Here is a 19359-nt window from a genome sequence, read left to right on the forward strand (position 1 = left end):
AAAACTAACGATCTAGCCGTCGTTATCTTCGAAGTTCTTCGAAATGATTTTTTGAACATCTGAGATTCATGTCTCGTACCCATCCAATCTCGAACCCGGACAATACTGAACTGACACTAAAAAATATTATATAATCAATCCATTGTCCGTGCTAACCCACCTAAATAATTAGAGATTAAAAGCAAAAAAAAAAAAAAAACAAAATTGCTTCAAAATAATGACGCACAATCTGGAAATTACAAATCTAATAAAGACAATCAATTATTGTCAGCAATGTTGGCCCCATAATTGACATTTCCACTTCTCTTTGTTTCTTCGTCGTTACCATCACGATTTATTTTCCATAATTACGCATAATTATCGTCAACATGAGATTATCTTCGACTCGAGAAGAAGCTTTCTCGAAAATTTAAAAACACTAATTTCAATTCACAAATATTCATGCAAATTGGATTCCCAAAAAACCCTTTTCACCATATTTAATTTTATTTGTTTGGTCTGATTTTGAAGGCAATCAAAAGTCATCATTCATGGAATTTGATCAGGTGTTCAGAGACCAGACAAAACAATTAAACCAAACCGAATCACATGGTTTGGATTGGTTTTAATATCATTTATACCAAAAAATTTACTTTGATCAAGTTTTGGATACACTAAATCGAACAAAATAATTTCAAACCGATTATACTAAAACAAATATTATGTAATAGTTTCTATTAGTTTTGCGTGATTTTTTTTGGATATAGAAATATATTGTTTGATTTTTAGTTCGTATATTATTAATGAGTATTGTAAGGGGGCGTTTGGTACGGATGATTAGGTGTGTTTATTTTTTTTAACCCACCTAATCACATGTTTGGTATGAGTGATTATTTAACCAAGTCGATCCCTCCTATAAATGATTAGGTTATATTAGGTAAGTTAAAATAATACTTCCTCACCCCCTAGGATTATTTATCCCACTCTTAATTCATCATATTTTTCCAATTTTACCCTTCTCCTAAATCCAAACTCACCACTACTTCCTTCTACCGACCGTCCACCGCCGCCGACCGACCGCCCCCGCCACTTCCGGCCGATCGTCACCACCTCCGGCCGACTGTCACCGCCTCTTGCGGCCGACCGCCGCCTCTTCCGGCCGATTGCAATAACCTCCGGCCGACCGCCGCCGCCCCTTACCGCCTACCGCCGCCATCGCTTCCGACCGACAGCCGCCACCGCTTCTGGCCGACCGCCGACACTTCCGATCGGCCGGCCGCCTCCGTCGACCGACCGCCGCCGCTCATCGCCGCCGCATAAATGGAAGGACAATTTTGTCAATTCATCTAAAAATTATTAATTATCACATTCTTATCCATCATACCAAACACAATATTATTTTATCATTATATATTATATTTCTACTCCAATCATTTTTTTTATCATTTATCTCTTAATCATTTCATTATCGTATCTTCCAAACCAAATGCAGCCTAACAATACAATTATATCGAAAATGTATTATTATAAATTTTAGCTCAAACATAAACATATCTCTTACAGAATTTTGTACGTTGTATAACTATTTTTATTTATAATATTTTACTTATTATCATTTTATATATTTTTTATGATTAAATACAATTTTCAATCAACTAATATCAATTATCAGTTGTTAACTATGAAACTCAAACTTTAAACTGAATAATCTAAACAAGATTTGGTTATAAAAAATTAAGAGTTTGGGTTGGTTTGAAATTTTATGAAGACAATATTTGATTCAAAGTTTATATACAACCGAACAAAACACAGGTTGAACACCTATGATTCGACTCATTTGCCAATTGACAAACCCGAAATTTATTTGTTTATGGTCGCGCGAGAACTCTTTCTTCCGCCCTGTGGTTCAACTCTGTAGTCGTTTTGCATTCGTGGGGTCGTGTTAGATTTCCCATGGAGTTTTTAAAAACATTAAAAAAACATAAAAAGTTGCTTTCCAATTCTAAAAATATATTTTTTCACTCCCAGTGAGTCAACATGGTTGGTTGGCGATTAGATGATCTTTTCGAGAAGCTAGCTCTGTTGCCTACAACTGGTACTTGATGCACAACATTTAAATGGAAAACAGTCGTTGGCTTAATTTATTTTGGTCTTTAATCAATGCAATGGAAGGGCTTCGGAGATCTCAAAGTTACCTGTTGGCGGCAATACCTATGTGCTTTCTTTTTCTGCTGAACTCAACTTTTTGTTGGTCTCTCAATGATGAAGGTTGCTTCAATTCTACTTGGTTTTTCATCTTTTCTTTCTGCAGAATGTATCAAAGATTGTATTTTTATTATGTTTTTATTTTGGGTTTTTAACTTGTGATTGTTTTTTTTTTGTTTGGCAAAATTAGGTGTGGCCTTGCTGAAGTTTAAAGAGAAAGTGGTGACTGATCCATATGGGGCCTTGTCGAATTGGAGATATGAAAAAGGAGTGGAAACCCCATGTTCTTGGGTTGGAGTTGGGTGTTCAGAAGGATATGTTGTTGTTCTGTAAGTGTAACTTTTCCATAGTACTCATCGTTTTTATTATTACGATGCAAGTCTCTGTCTTTTGGTGCAAATGAAATTATTCATAGATTTATATGCATATCTTTGGATTGCTTTTAGATGTTTTTTTTTATATCTGATCGTGATTTTCTTTCCTGATTTAATCGGGGATTCAAAAGATTTTCATGTATCATTGAAAAAGTGATGCAGAAGTTGGTTGCACACATTTTGTGTGCATGAAATGGGATAAAAAAACAAGCTTTTTCGTGAATTTGAAAATCCTTTAGTAATGCCTGTGAGGCTGTGACAGTTTCTAACCTTATTTCTCTTTTGTGGATTTGGCAATAATAAATGTAATACGAATTAGGCCTGGATTTTTTACCCAATTCACAGCTTAGTAAAAAATAGAATCATGGTTTTGAAAAGAATTTATTTGATGAGATTGGATTTGGATGTTGCAAATTCATTAGTGTTTTTAACGTGCTGTGGTTTTCTTGATACTAATCAATGGGGCATGCATAAAACATATAACACAAAAGTTGAAATGATTAGTTTTCAACTTTGCATGAAAAATATTAATATCCATTTGATATTGAAGCTACTGTGAAAGAAAATAGCAAAAAATAAAATCAATCATTGTAAACTAATTTTTAGTTGACAAGATTTTATATGGATATTTTGGTAAATTCAAAACACGACAAACCGAAAGACAAAAATCGATGGGTTTAAGGTCCTTCTGTTTGATATAGAGTAATGGATTCATGGGAAAAACTTAGGTGTAAAAACTGGATACTTAAGTGACCTAACTATTGTCTGCAGGAACCTGAAAGATCTCTGCTTGAATGGCACTCTATCTCCTGATATTGGGTACCTGATTCGCGTTAAATTCATGTAAGATAAAGCTGAATTTGTTCCTGGTCGAATATATCAAAGTTTTTTTGTAACTGCAAGTTCTCGGCAGAATTCTGCGCAACAATTCTTTTTCGGGTGCCATCCCAAGAGAGATTGTGGATTTAAAAGATTTGGAGGTACTAGACCTGAGTCATAATAACATCAGTGGACAGCTTCCATGCGGTCTTGGCCACAATCTTTGTACAGGAAAACTGTAAGTATTTTACAGAACTGACTCCTTTAGTGAAGCTGTTCATGATTAATAATATGTGTTTTTCATGTTACAGTTTACTGGACAACAATGAGCTCCTTGACAGAACACAAAATGAGATTTACGAACCTGAAAAGCTATCTAAAGTTCAAGCAGAGGATAGGTCCAGTACCACATGGATATTATCTCGCAATAGTCTCCTTGTCTCATGGTAGTTTTGTTCAGCACATCAAAGCTTTTATGCATTCCATAATTGATCAGTGTTCATATTTTTAAATTATCAATCTATTTCCTCCGACAAAATTGTTAAGGAAATTACTTGCTTATTGAATTGTCTGGGACATTTTCTTGACAATTTGATAATGAAATAGTGAGGAATATAGTTTTTTTTGTAAACTTCTACGAGCTTTTTTTATACTTAAACCATGTTTTTGCCGATGTTCGTTAGGCGCTAAGCTTATTACTTGTATAACATGCCACTACCTTATAAGAAATATTGCCAGCATCCTGGTGAAAATGTTGTATTTTATCTAGTCTGTTATGATCAAGTGCTTGCCACTAGGCCCACTAGGCCAAAAGCTATAGTTGTTACTCACGCACGCATAACCCGACATTTCTCTCCAAGAAGTATAAAAATACGCTTCTTGGGAGACTTGAACTTATAAACTTGCTCTATTACCATCTGTTAGGATTAAGCACTTGTCACTAAGGCAAAAACTAAGGCAAAAGCTATAATTATTAGCCAAGAAGCAACTTTATTTTCTTATACCCTTGTTAGTACAAATTGCACCTACTTGGATGCTAATGGGTCGGGCTATTAGGCCCATTAATCCGGAGAGATGCATGTCTGTCTGCAGGTGCTATATCATATCCCTTGGAGATCGGTATTCTCATTTCCTTACCGTTGGCCCTGTTCCCAGCTGAGACAATATTATCCGTTAAGATCTGGTGTCACTCTTTCACAACCCATCTAGCCAACTAGATCAAGCGGCACAAATTCACAATGTCAGCATCTTGAAACTCGAGAAATTCCCTGAAGGTCACTCATACTAGTATTAGTCTCATTCATTCACGCTTAACCCAACACAGTCATTCCCAAATATAGAACATACAATTATGATTTCTTTACATGCCTCATCGCGTTTAAGATACTTATATTTAGAAAGCTAGGAAAAAAGAACGATAAATATTGTTGGTTGTGTTCTAGAAATTGGCCTAGGCAGCCGCCTAGGTGCTAGGCGCCGGCTGACCACACCTAGAAAGTGCTAATCGACCAGCCTAGGCGGCTAGGTTGGACTTACGCGGACGAAAAGTCTTATTTTTTGGGTTTTTAATTTAAATTAAAATTTCAATTAAAAAAAATGAATTTTTTTTAATAGTTTCAACAAAAAATCCGATTTGTTGGCGTGCCCTAGCATACCAAATTTCATCTTATTATGTTGATACTGTGAAATCCTCCTAAAGACACTAGATGCTGGTCTTGCGCCCGACTAGCGTATAGTGAATTTTAGAACCTTGATTATTGGTTAGATATTAATACCTCCTTAACACGATGACATTGACTCTTCCAGTAATTTGGGTTAATCGTTTCCATAACGAGGATGGACACGGAACGTTTTCAAGCCTATTTTATAGAATCGGGCTTGTGGGGGTCAGTAGGTCCGGAGCATAACAAGCATCCGTCATGGTTGAGGTTCAATTATTTTCATATTTTTTAACACCATGTTAGCATTAATCATTGTAGGCATTCAAGGCAAATGGAGAATATGAACTGGCGAAAATTGTTACATGAGTCTCCTAAACGAAGGCTCGAATGGTTTCTTCCTTTTCCTGTTCCTCCACCTCCTCCACCAGAATTTGTGATAATCAGTGCACCTCCTCCCCCTATTTTTTCTTTGTCCCCACCTCCAATTCCTGTTCTGAATCCAGTTTCGCCGCCATCCCTGTTGCCTCATGACAGACATGTTTCTCCGCCATCATTCTATGTCCCAGCAGAAAGGCCCAGTGCATCAAACAGAACTTCCAGAGAATATCGCCATCAACTACTTATAGTTACTTCAGCCATTGGAGGGTCTCTATTGCTTGTAATTTTCATCACTGGCATACTGTTTTGCTCTTGTGGGAAAATGACTCCTGTCAAGCCATGGGCTACGGGAATAACTGGACAGCTGCAGAGAGCATTTGTCACCGGTAATTGTTATGATTTACGAATATGTCTCTGCATTACTCTACTTCCTACATCGAAGATTCACCATGTATATATAAACTCTCTTCTTTGGTGTTTCAGGGGTTCCGGAGCTCAAAAGATCTGAACTTGAGGCTGCTTGTGAAGATTTTAGCAATGTGATTGGTTCTTCATCGGTTTGTACCATGTATAAAGGTACATTATCGAATGGAGTTGAAATCGCAGTTGCCTCTATTGCAGTGGCATCTGCAAAGGAGTGGACAAGTAGTCAGGAAGCCCAGTTCAGGAAGAAGGTATCCTTGATTTCTTGGTTCAACTCCTTTTTAGTTCTTAAATTGTAATTCAGTTTTTTATTTCAAATGTCTATTACGTCTCTTCTCTAATTTGTAGTACAACACATTATTTTTAATATTTAAAACAATAAAATTATGATTTATTAAGCATACGCTCGTGTTCGGTTGTTAGTATTTACTATTTACTAATCAAGAGACTATTAACCTTTGTTTTCTATTGCATACGCACACCCTGTATTTACAAAACTACCGTCTACAAATGGTGTAAACCTTATACAAGCATGTCATTTAGAAATTTCATTACTTGGAAATACTCATCTTTCTCCTTTTTTGTTAACCGGGTTAAGGTTTTTCTTACACCGGACGACTTTGCATATTTTTGATGCTACGTGATGCATGATCTTTGTTTTATCTTTTTCAGATTGACACCCTATCGAAAGTGAATCACAAAAATTTCGTCAACCTTCTTGGATATTGCATGGAAGATGAGCCTTTCACCAGAATGTTGGTGTTTGAATATGCTCCCAATGGAACTCTCTTTGAGCATCTGCACAGTAAGCTGTCATTTCTTCAATTATAATTTTTGTAATGTCTAGGTTGGCAACTTTTTTCAATTGATTTCGAAATTTGATTCTCTTGCACACAAGAAGAAAACAAATGAACATTCTGCACGGCTTGATGGTGGCCCTGCCAACTTCGGTGGTTGGGAAAACCCCGATCCGCCAAAAATATAAAAAAAAATATCATACATAAATCATTAAAAATAATATAAATATTTCAAAATTCATCAACCGATAATCATACATAAAACACTTCATACAATTCAAAATCAATCGATCATGTATAAATCATTATAAATAATATAAATCTTTCAAATTTCATCAAATATACATACACCATTATAAATAACATAAACATTTACAAAACATGTCACCCATACATAAATCATTATAAATAATATCAAAACTTTTTTTAAAAAATTGGAAGGCGGTTCCACTCCCGCCCCAACCCGTAGCCAAAGGGGCTGGCTCATTTTGACCTGCCTTCAAACGGGCCATAACCTGCCTATTTTTCATGGCAGGACGAGCTGGCCCCATGGGGCCAACCCATTTTGATGACTCTAATTGTAAGTTGTAACAAAGAAGAAAACAATAGATAATTGAATCAAATTAGTTAATTTAATTGCTATGTTGTAAAAGCCATTCTCGACGGATATTCGATTTTCAAATGGCACCTAAAAATGGTGAATTCTAAGCTATACTTGCAGCAATAGTATCTAGAGCTAGTCCGATGCCGAGTAACATGTTCACAAGTGAGAGACACTTGGTGACCTTGCTTGAAAGCATGTGAGCCAACTCCCAAGGGTAGGAAGGTAGAGTCTGGACAATCGATGGATGGATTTCGAATTATATAGCACTTGAATGGGAAGTTACCTTCTAGAGGGGTGACCTCTATAGTTGTAGACTCCTTTTTGCATGAATCAGGGAAGAAAAAAAATTAGATCAATTTGTAATATTTGGTTATAGAATGTGAGTGAACCGTTGGTTGGAAATGCTGAATTTCTGCAGCACACGAATGGTCAACGAGCTTGTTAGCCATAGCCGCTGGTGGCACGTCAACTTTTACAACATCATGAAGATAGATTTAGTATTGGTGTAGCCTCATTCTTGATAAAATACCTTATATTTCCTAATTCTTTAAATTTAATCCAATTCTTGCGTCTTCTGCAGTAAAAGAAGCTGAACACCTGGACTGGGCGATGCGATTAAGAATCGCAATGGGTGTTGCATACTGTCTTGAGCACATGCACCAATTAACACCGGCATTAGTCCACAGGAACTTGACTTCCTCAACTGTATATTTGGCTGAAGATTATGCTGCTAAACTATCAGATTTCATCTACCAAGACGACGGAAGTGCAATTGACTATGAACCAACTACTCAGAACAATGTTTACATCTTTGGTGTTTTACTATTTGAGATGATAACCGGTAGGCTTCCCCACTCGGTTGGTGGTGATTTGCTTCCAAACTGGGCATCGGATTCTCTTAGAGTGCAAAATTTAAGGGAAATCTTAGACCCCACTTTAAGAACCTATGACGAAGAACAACTTCAGCAGATTGGTGATGTGATCAGATTGTGTACAAACCCGGACCCGAGGGGAAGACCGACGATGAAAGAAGTTTGTGCGATGTTGAGAGAGGTAACGACGGTTGGGCCAGATGAAGCGGTACCGAAATTGTCACCTCTTTGGTGGGCAGAGCTTGAGATCGTCAGCTGAGGCTGACTGAAAATGTGAAGTTGAATTTTGTTATTACATGCTTTTTTCTTGAATGTACAGGGATAATAGATGGTGGAAAGTGCGTAGAAATCTTCTTTTGTTTTTATTTTGCTAAGTTTTCTATATAGATCATGCCGAAATGTTCGCAGTGAAGGAAGGAATCAATCTTGCAAATCAGCTACATGTTTCAAATTGGACTATTGAATCTGATGCCAAGACTCTAGAAAATGCCATACATAATCTCTCTTTTTGCGATAGATGATCCGGTCGCTGCGGAACTTCGAATCCAGTGTAATCGTTCGGCAGGTGCTGTTGTTCGACATTGTCCATGGTATGCAAATCAAGTTGCACATGTGCTTGCTTATCAGTGCATGAGATTGAGACATAATATTGAATATCAGGAAGTCATTCCTTTTTTTGTAACTAAAGCTGTATATTTGGACTTATCTTGTTAATAGAACTTTGTTTTCAACATACATATAGTTTTGCGTCTATTAACTGTGTCCATTAATGATAACACAAACTTATTGAATATGATGAAGTATTTCAAAATTGTATATCCAATAGATGAATGTTACTTTTTTTTTATTGACACGACAACATATCAAATATATATATATATATATATATATATATATATATATATATATATATATATGATTATTATATTATAGTTTTTAAGTATTGTTTGAACAATGTTTAATTTATTTTAAGAAAAACAACAATACAATTATATAAAATATATTTATAATTTGTATAGATAATTAGTTAATTTTTTTAATATAAGAAAGTGTATGAGATATCTATATTAATTATATATATATACTATCATATTAAGTTTGAGACATCTAAAATAATTAACTTTGATATCATGGTGAATTTTTTTAAATCTAAAAAAAATACTCTTTTGCAATTATAAAAATACTTTATTTTCATTTAATAAACAGTATTATAAAAATATATTTTAGTAAATTTATGTATTTCTTTATCACTATCACATCTATTTTTCAAAGTTTAAAAATAGTAAAACATTTTCTTTAATCTTTATCTAAATTTTTGAAATTTTTAAATGATTGTATCATTCCTAATATAAAAAAACTATTATAAAAAAAATAAATTAAAAATGAGAAAAAATAACACAAAAGATTTCACATATATGCACGTAATACATGCAAATGATAAGTTGTAAATTTATCAAAATAAGTTTTTATAATAATTTTTATTAAATAAAGAATGATAATGATAGGATCAATTGTGTGATAATTATTGAGCTACAATAGTTCGGTTCTTAAAATACTGAATACTGATGATTAAATCGAATTTGGTTTTCAAACCAGACGGAATTAAGAAACTCAAAATAATTTTTCGTAAAAACTAATTAAATATTTTGGTAAAACATTTAACAGATATGTAAGTTGAATGTGTAAAAACGTTTTGGTTGAAGTATTTTATCAAAAATTTGATATATCATATTTGATATTTGAAGAATTAATAAGATGCTTCAATAATTCATCTTAAGTACAACAACAATAAATAAATATAACAAAATAAAGATGCAAAAATTTGTTTATGGTTGTTGGGAGAATAACAACTCCAACGTCATCCATTCTCCCGCTTAGAAAAATATCACTAGAAAACTTTAATTTATACAACTCTTTTACAAATTCATTTCAACGTATGACTTATTTCTTGTCTAATTGAAATTTTTAACATATTCGATCATAGATCGCAATCTCACAATACACATAATATTTAAAGTCTCTTATGTCAAGACTACAAACACAATCTTTAATGTCTTTGTGTGAATACTCACTCACCTAAACTTTGAAGCTCAACTATCATGTATGTGTGAGGATTTAATCTTTTACGGTGTGGGTATATATATATATATATATATATATATATATATATATATATATATATATATATATATATATAGACACACACACCTGAGCATGCTCTCATTCTAAGCAATTTCTTGATGTATGTTGCTCATGCTTTATCCTCTTCCAAAGCTTGTATTTAATATTCAAGTTATTGTATTTATAGTCTTTAACAATGATATGAATATTTGAAATAAGAATATGGTCGCCGAAAAAGTTTATGATATTTAAACAAAGAAATAATAGATTTATCAATAATCGATTCACCAAATAATGCATATGTATCTATGAAAAAGTGAAAGAAATAAATAGATTTAAGAAAGCAACAAAAGTCAATCACAAATTTACAATAATTATATTTTCTTATATGATAATCTAATATGTAACCTATATTTATATTCCTATTATTTTCTACAATAAATCCAACAAACTCATCGCTATTAAATACTGTAACAAGAAATACTGTATCGTTTATTGCACAAAGTTTTACTCCTATTTATTCGAGTATGTAGTTAAAAGATAAAATGAAATTTTACTTTTTTGATAATCTATTTTATCAAATTTAAGTCTTAATAATGTATCTTTTATACTTTTTTGGTAATTCTATTAGTTTTTCTCCAGGAGTATTACTGTGACACTGTATACGCTAGTGTCGCATCACTGTCATGTCAAAAACAAAATTGAAAATGAAAAAAAAATATAACAAACTAAAATTGAAATTTGCAAAGAAGAAAAACGACAAATATAAAAAAGTAAAAATAATGCAGATAAAAATATTCAAAAAGGTAAATGTTTTAATATATGTTAGAATGTGTATGTTATTATAAATATTGAATGTGGCCATCACGTTGTCAAGAATTGGGAAGCAAAATTCTTCACAATTTAGTAGCCCCCACGTATAATCCCACACACCAACTATATATATATTTGCCTCAAATACCAACATTCTTCACACATTCAAACACCAATCTTTGTTAGAGTCCACGCACCTACCTCAGGATTCTATACAAAATGGCAAGCGTCCATTTTCTTACAGCCTTCCCTTTTCTCATTCTCTCATTGGCTCTCGCATCAACCGCCGTCGCAACAGCCCCGTTGCCGCCCAAACGGGTCGAGAAACCGGTGGATGTGGTGGTGGAAGGCACGGTCTTTTGCCAGTCCTGCAGCGACTACGGAACGTGGAACCTCAACAAGGCCAAGCCCATCGAATCAGCCATAGTCAGCGTCATCTGCAAAGATCATAGGAACCGAGTAAGCTTCTACAAGGCGTTTCAGACCGGTAAAAACGGCTACTTCTACGCGGTGCTCAAAGGGTTCCGAATGAGCCGCTCTTTCTTGGATCATCCTTTGCATGCCTGCAAGGTGAGACTGGTGTCTTCGCCTGTTCCGAGCTGCAACCTTCTCACAAATGTGAACTATGGACTTTATGGCGCGCCCCTACGTTACGAGAATAAGAGATTGGTTGGGAGGAACTACCAGGCCGTGTTATACGCCGCGGGTCCGTTGGCGTTCCGCCCCGGTAAATGTGTTCCTAAGGCAGAACCTTGAGTTGATCATTGAAATTGATGAGGATGTTCTATTCCAATTTCCTGTCCTTTTTTCAAGCAATCCATTTATATAATTACTTAACATTGTGAATGTAATCTGTGAATCGGGCCACGCCTAGAATTCTTGTCGGAATGCTACTTCTTGAGTTCAATATCAAAATTTCCCGAATTTAAATATGTAAAAGAAGATAATGAAGAGAAATCTATGAAAACTTAAGATAATATATCATATTTGGTTAAATTATATATATAAAAAATAGACAATGCGATTTCCGTACTCTATATTATCAAATTTTAGCTTTAATACACTAAAGTTGCGAAGTTCGTACAATTCATTAAAAGGTTCCTAAAAAGTTTAGAGCGAGTCTAATGTGAGACCGTCTCACGGATCATAATCTGTGAGACGGTCAACCCTACCGATATTCACAATAAAAAGTAATACTTTTAGCATAAAAAGTAGTACTTTTTCATGGATGACCCAAATAAAAGATTCGTCTCACAAATACGACCCGAGAGACCGTCTCACACAAGCTTTCGCCAAAAGTTTAAAGTTGACTTTAAATTTCATTATAATTTTTTTGAATACATAATCTAAATTATATAATATTCAACAATCTAAAGTTTCCCATAGAAACCTATACAATTTTACATGGGCTTTTGGCATCTAAATGTTTACGGATGATTTTTACAATATAAATATAAATATAAATTTCCAAAAATAAATCTAAACTCAATATACGAGATGTGTATCTACGTATATTTAATCAAGCTAGTTCAGATTTAAAATGTCTAATATATGAGAACAAAGAAGTTTCAACTAATTGCCTACATTTTATATTGTGACTTTTTCTCATCACAAGACTAACAAGCAATTTTGAGACGAGATATCAAGTTCGAGAACTAATTATAACAAACACTTTTACCAACTAAGAAAAAAAGAAAAACTAACACATGGGATTAAATTCACTTTACTATAAAACAGATTTAGCTAAATCGAGACGTCAATTGAGACAGTATTTGAAACATCCGGAATCGCAAATGCTGAGTACATGTGAAATCTTTTTATAATTTCAATGGCGATTAGTCATTAATAATCATCTCATTCTTATGGATTTGGAGGACGAAGGTTAGAAGCTTTTAAGGGTGATATCTTCAAACAATAGTATGTTAAGAATATTGCGATAAAATCGAAAAAAGAAAATTATCAATGATATCTCACAAGTGGACCCATCACATGTTAAGCCCAACGGAAGCCCGTATCCATGAAACTGGGTCGGGTCCATTGGAGTTTCAATAGGCCCAGTGTGGGCCCAGAAAACCACAGGAAAAGCTTTTCTTTTTAATTTATATATTTGTGTTGAAATAATATATTTTAATATGGAAAAAGTAATAGTTGAATATTTGAATGTTGAAAATAAGAGTTGTAAAGTTAGAAATTTGTGTGTGATGATGTAGGTAATGATGTATTTTATTTTTGGATTATGTGTAATGAAACTCTATAAATAGATCTCTCATTTGTGAAAAAAATCACAATTGAGTAGAGAGAAAAATATTATAAAGTGTGTAGTTTGGTAATTTTGAGAGTTTGAGATTTTTACTTTTTACCATAAATTTTTACTTTTTCACAACACGTTATCAGCACGAAGCTCTAAAAGTCCTACATACTTTTCCAAGCTCCAAACAGAAGAAAAAGGTAACAAAAGTAATTATATTTATTTTACTGTTATTTATTTATTATGTATTTATTTAATATACATATAATGTTATTATTAGAAATAATAAAAATAAATTTTTAATAAACTTGTTATAAATCCTGGGAGGATGTTAAGACGACATCTCACACTCCCGGTAAGGGATACGACAAGTATAAAAGCCTATAAGGTTTTAAACAAAATAAATTATGACACTCATTATAATATTATGATATGATATACATAATTATTTAAACATGTATAATATTATATACATCATATTATTACCATAAAATTATACAAATACATACATTTATTTTTTTGTACACCAACGGTCATAAACGGTAACAAACGGCTAGTTTTTGGCCTATAAATATCATCTCACAAACACATTCAATCACTCCAACTTTCTCTTCTTCTCTAAAAATTATTCATCATCAAATTTTTCGAAGAAAAAAGAAGATGGCTTTCTCAAGGATATTTTTAATTATTTTGGTTATCATACTCACGAGTCTTGTATTTATCGGAGAATATCCTCCTCGTGCGTTTTCTTTATTTTTACAAATACTTGTACTTGTTGTTTATCCGTTACTTTGTATTGCAATATTTATTAACTAATAAAATGCATCGTAATTTTTTTTAGTACCACCATGTCAAATTTAACAAAGCTCGAATTTATTGCGCTCGACATCACGGGAAAGAATTATATGCCATGGACTCTAGATGTAGAAATGCATCTTGAGTCATTGGGTCTAAGCGAGACCATTAAAGAAAATGGCATATGCACGTCACAAGAAAAGGCAAGAGCCATGATATTTTTGCGTCGACATCTCGACGATGGATTGAAATGTGAATATCTGACTGAAAAAAATCTCATGACTTTGTGGAAGGGATTAAAAGAAAGATTTGAACATATAAGGGAAGTTATACTTCCGACCGCCCGGGATGAATGGAATACACTGAGATTCCAAGATTTTAAAAAGTCAGTGATTACAATTCGGCGATGTATAGAATAATCTCGCAATTAAATTTTGTGGACATGAGGTCACAGAATCTGAGATGCTTGAAAAAACATTTTCCACATTTCATGCATCAAATATTACTTTACAACAACAATATAGAGTACGTGGATTTGCGAGATATTCTGAGCTCATCGCCTGTCTTCTTGTGGCGGAAAAGAACAATGAGCTATTAATGAGAAATCATCAGTCCCGACCCACTGGATCAACAGCATTTCCCGAAGTAAATGCTGTAAGTAAAAATGAATTTAAACCTCGGAACCAAAATCAAATTCATAGACAAGATTTTGGTTGAGGTCGAGGTCGAGGTCGAGGTCGTGGACGTGGACGTGGAATTGGCCGTGGTCGTGGTCGAGGCCGTGGTTTTGAAAATGATAGAGATAGTTATTTTTATAACTCATCTCAAAAGAGCGTCCCAAACCATCCACAGAAAAGGCATCATGAGAATACAAGTATTAATGAGAATCACTCAAAAAGATATGAAAGTTCTTGTGACAGATGTGGTACTCCAGGACATTGGTCCAAAGTTTGTCGAGCCCCTGAGCATGCATCTTTGTAAACTTTATAAAGAATCATTAAAGGGGAAAGAAAAGGAGACCAACTTCATTGAACGCAGTGACCGTTTGAGTGATTCAACTCATTTTGATGCTGGTGATTTTATGAATGTTTTCTCTGGAAATGATCAACATGTTGGTGGGATAGAAATGAACAATTTTGATGCTACAGATTTTCTCAATGATTTCTCTGAAAATGAACAATTTAATGGTAGAATATAAATGTACAATAATTGATTTTTCATGTATTCATGTAATAATGTTTTATTGTATAATTATGATATGTGTTATATTTACATATGTATTTTCAGTAATTTTATTTCATTGCATATTTTTTTGAAGTTCAAATATGGAAAATGCTATGAGCAAAGCTGAAGTTTGCATACCCGATAGTGGTACAACGCACACTATCCTCCGAGATAAAAGATATTTCTTGGAACTAAAACCAACAAAAACAACGGTGAATACAATATCAGGTCCTGTAGACTTGATTAAAGGATGTGGTAAAGCACAATTTTTGTTACCTAATGGTACAAAATTTTTGATCAATGATGCTTTATATTCACCACAATCGAAAAGAAATTTGTTGAGTTTTAATGATATATATTCCCATGAGTATGATACTCAAACAATGAATGAAGAGAATGAGAAATATATGTGTCTTATCACATATAAATCAGGAAAGAAATATGTGATTGAAAAACTACCAATGCTCCCTACTGGATTGCATTATACACATATAAGTCCCATTGAATCAAACATGGTAGTTGATAATTCTTCGATATTAACCAATTGGCATGATCGATTGGGACATCCTGGTTCAACAATGATGCGAAGAATTATAGAAAATACACATGGTCATCCACTGAAAGACCAGAAGATCTTTCAGAATAATAAGTTTCAATGTAAAGCATGTTCTCTTGGAAAACTTATTATAAGACCATCACCAGTCAAAATCCAAACTGAATCACCAATGTTTTTTGAACGTATTCAGGGTGATATTTGTGGACCAATCCATCCACCATGTGGACCATTCAGATACTTTATGGTATTGATTGATGCCTCCAGCAGATGGTCACATGTATGTTTATTGTCAACTCGAAATGTTGCATTTGCAAGATTACTTGCTCAAATAATAAAATTGAGGAATCAATTTCCCGATTATACAATCAAGAAAATTAGACTTGATAATGCTGGTGAATTTACTTCCCAGACTTTCAATGATTATTGTATGTCTATGGGAATCATTGTTGAGCATCCTGTTGCTCATGTACATACACAGAATGGATTGGCTGAATCATTGATTAAACGTCTGCAAATTATTGCTAGACCAATGATTATGAAAACAAAGCTCCCTATTTCTATATGGGGACATGCAATTTTACATGCTGCTTCATTAATTCGCATCAGACCAAGTGCATATCATAAATACTCCCCATTGCAGCTTGCATTTGGTAAAGAACCAGACATTTCTCATCTGAGAATTTTTGGATGTATGGTGTATGTGCCTATTGCACCACCACAACGAAAGAAAATGGGACCTCAAAGAAAGGTTGGAATTTATATCGGTTATGATAGTCCATCAATCATTCGATATCTTGAACCTCAGACAGGAGATGTGTTCACAGCACGTTTTGCTGATTGTCATTTTAATGAGGAAATCTTCCCAATGTTAGGGGGAGAACAAAAACATACCGAAAAAGAAATTACATGGTATGTATCATCATTGTTACATCTGGATCCAAGAACAAAACAATGTGAAAAAGATGTACAACAAATTGTACACTTGCAAAGAATAGCAAATCAAATACCAGATGCATTTGCAGACACAAAAGGGGTAACTAAATCATATATACATGCTGCAAATGCCCCTGCTCGAATTGAAATTCCAAAGAAACAAATGGAAGATACTCATGATGTCATTAAACACCTGAAGCATGGAAGGCCATTCGGTTCCAAGGATAAAAATCTTTGAAAAAGAAAATTCATAGAGAAACACGATGATCACAAAATAAAGAATGATGTTTCTGAAGAAACACATGATGATCACAAAATAGAGAATGATGTTCCTGAAGAAACACATGATGATGCAAATGTTCTGTCAGAACCACAAACTGACGAGAATCATGAAATCTCTATCAATTACATTAATACTGGAAAAATATGGAACCAAAAAGATATAGATGAAATTGATGATATATTTTCTTATAATGTGGCAATCGACATCATAATTGATAACGAAGATCATGAACCAAAATCTTTTGGTGAATGTAAAAATCGGCAGGACTGGATAAAATGGAAAGAAGCCATCCAGGTTGAATTGGATTCGCTAAATAAACGTAATGTTTTTGGACCTATAGTCCTTACACCTGAAGGTGTAAAACCTGTTGGATACAAATGAGTTTTTATTCGAAAGCGAAATGAGAAAAATGAAATAGTAAGATATAAAGCTCGACTTGTTGCACAAGGTTTTTCTCAAAGGCCTGGAATTGATTATGAAGAAACGTATTCTCTTGTGATGGATGCAATTACGTTTCGGTATTTGATTAGCTTGGCGGTATCTGAAAATTTAGAAATGCGTCTTATGGATGTTGTTACAGCTTACTTATATGGATCACTTGATAGTAATATATATATGAAAATCCCTGAAGGATTTAAGATGCCTGAAGCACAAAGTTCAAAACCCAGGGAATGTTATTCTGTGAAATTACAAAGATCATTATATGGGTTAAAGCAATCAGGTCGAATGTGGTATAATCGACTAAGTGATCACTTGATGAAAAAGGGATATGTAAATAATTCAATATGTCCTTGTGTTTTCATTAAGAAAACAACATCCGGATGCGTAATTATTGCTGTATATGTTGATGATTTAAACATCATTGGAACGAATAAGGAAATTCAAGAAGTTGTGTCATACTTGAAGGAAGAATTTGAAATGAAGGATCTTTGAAAAACCAATTATTGTCTGGGTTTACAAATTGAACAAAAAGAATGTGGAATGTTTGTTCACCAGACAAATTATACAGAAAAGATCCTTAAACGTTTTAATATGGATAAAGCAAATCCTTTAAGTACTCCAATGGTTGTTAGATCATTAAACATAGAAAAGGATCCATTCCGTCCATGTGAAGATGATGAAGATATTGTTGGTCCAGAAGTACCATATCTAAGTGCCATCGGTGCCCTTATGTACCTTACAAATTGTACAAGGCCTGATATATCTTTTGCCGTGAATCTGTTGGCAAGATTTAGCTCATATCCCACAAAGAGACACTGGAACGGAATTAAACATATATTCCGTTATCTACGAGGAACGACAGACTTGGGACTTTTGTATTCAAAAGATGCTAATCCAAGTATAATTGGTTCTGCCGATGCTGGATACTTATCTGATCCACACAAGGCACGTTCCCAAACTGGATATGTATTTACTCGTGGAGGCACTGCAATATCTTGGCGTTCACAGAAACAAACGCTCGTAACAACTTCATCAAATCATGCCGAGATTATTGCACTACATGAAGCAAGTCGTGAATGTGTGTGGTTAAAATCAATGACCCAACATATCCAAATTTCATGCGGATTATCATTTGATGAGAAGCCTGTGATACTATATGAAGATAATGATGCATGTGTTGCTCAAATGAAAGAAGGATATATAAAAAGCGACAGAACTAAACATATTCCTCCTAAGTTCTTCGCATTCACCAAGGAGCTTGAGAAGAATAAATGTATTGATGTTCGTCACATTCAATCAAGTGAAAACTCATCAGATCTCTTCACAAAGGCACTACCTACGTCAATATTCAGAAAGCACATATATAATATTGGGATGCGCAATCTACGAAATTTGTGAAGAGTTGTTCGTGTCAACATGAGGGGGAGTTCACGTGACTGCACTCTTTTTCCCTTACTATGGTTTTTATCCCAACGGGTTTTTCCAAGTAAGGTTTTTAACGAGGCAGTACAAAACACGTAATGAAAACATCATCGTATCATGATTATCATCACAAGGGGGAGTGTTGAAATAATATATTTTAATATGGAAAAAGTAATAGTTGAATATTTGAATGTTGAAAATAAGAGTTGTAAAGTTAGAAATTTGTGTGTGATGATGTAGGTAATGATGTATTTTATTTTTGGATTATGTGTAATGAAACTCTATAAATAGATCTCTCATTTGTGAAGAAAATCACAATTGAATAGAGAGAAAAATATTATAAAGTGTGTAGTTTGGTAAATTTTGAGAGTTTGAGATTTTTACTTTTTACCATAAATTTTTACTTTTTCA

The 19359-nt window shown here is 33.9% G+C and overlaps 2 protein-coding genes across 3 annotated transcripts; both read left to right on the plus strand.

Annotated features, from left to right (window-relative positions):
- The first annotated feature begins 1845 nt into the window (after positions 1-1845).
- Positions 1846-8857, plus strand: LOC140807559 (probable inactive receptor-like protein kinase At3g56050). 2 transcript variants are annotated; one of them, XM_073164467.1, is made up of 10 exons: positions 1846-2247; positions 2375-2513; positions 3330-3401; positions 3472-3615; positions 3689-3823; positions 5342-5802; positions 5900-6090; positions 6512-6644; positions 7821-8385; positions 8500-8857. In XM_073164467.1, the coding sequence occupies exons 1-9, from the start codon at positions 2097-2099 to the stop codon at positions 8369-8371; spliced, it is 1977 nt and encodes a 658-aa protein (XP_073020568.1). In that variant the 5' UTR covers positions 1846-2096; the 3' UTR covers positions 8372-8385; positions 8500-8857. The 2 variants fall into 2 exon arrangements, with proteins under 2 accessions (XP_073020568.1, XP_073020569.1); XM_073164468.1 differs by having other exon boundaries at positions 1848-2247; positions 5357-5802; positions 7821-8855.
- Positions 8858-11229: 2372 nt separating this feature from the next.
- On the plus strand, positions 11230-11927 carry LOC140808390 (non-classical arabinogalactan protein 30). The gene has a single exon (XM_073165516.1). The coding sequence runs from the start codon at positions 11266-11268 to the stop codon at positions 11800-11802; it is 537 nt and encodes a 178-aa protein (XP_073021617.1). The 5' UTR covers positions 11230-11265; the 3' UTR covers positions 11803-11927.
- The last annotated feature ends 7432 nt before the right edge of the window (positions 11928-19359 follow it).

The sequence above is a fragment of the Primulina eburnea genome, chromosome 12, assembly GCF_022965805.1.
Source record: "Primulina eburnea isolate SZY01 chromosome 12, ASM2296580v1, whole genome shotgun sequence".
Taxonomy (NCBI): Eukaryota; Viridiplantae; Streptophyta; class Magnoliopsida; order Lamiales; family Gesneriaceae; genus Primulina; species Primulina eburnea.

What these genes read in the sequence shown, in the direction of transcription:
- LOC140807559 (XM_073164467.1), top strand. Translation starts at nt 2,097, where the DNA reads ATGGAAAACAGTCGTTGGCTTAATTTATTTTGGTCTTTAATCAATGCA. An exon ending in AATCTTTGTACAGGAAAACT is followed by an intron (nt 3,616 to 3,688) that starts GTAAGTATTTTA and finishes TTCATGTTACAG; the next exon opens with TTTACTGGACAACAATGAGC. An exon ending in AATAGTCTCCTTGTCTCATG is followed by an intron (nt 3,824 to 5,341) that starts GTAGTTTTGTTC and finishes ACACCATGTTAG; the next exon opens with CATTAATCATTGTAGGCATT.
- LOC140808390 (XM_073165516.1), top strand. Translation starts at nt 11,266, where the DNA reads ATGGCAAGCGTCCATTTTCTTACAGCCTTCCCTTTTCTCATTCTCTCA.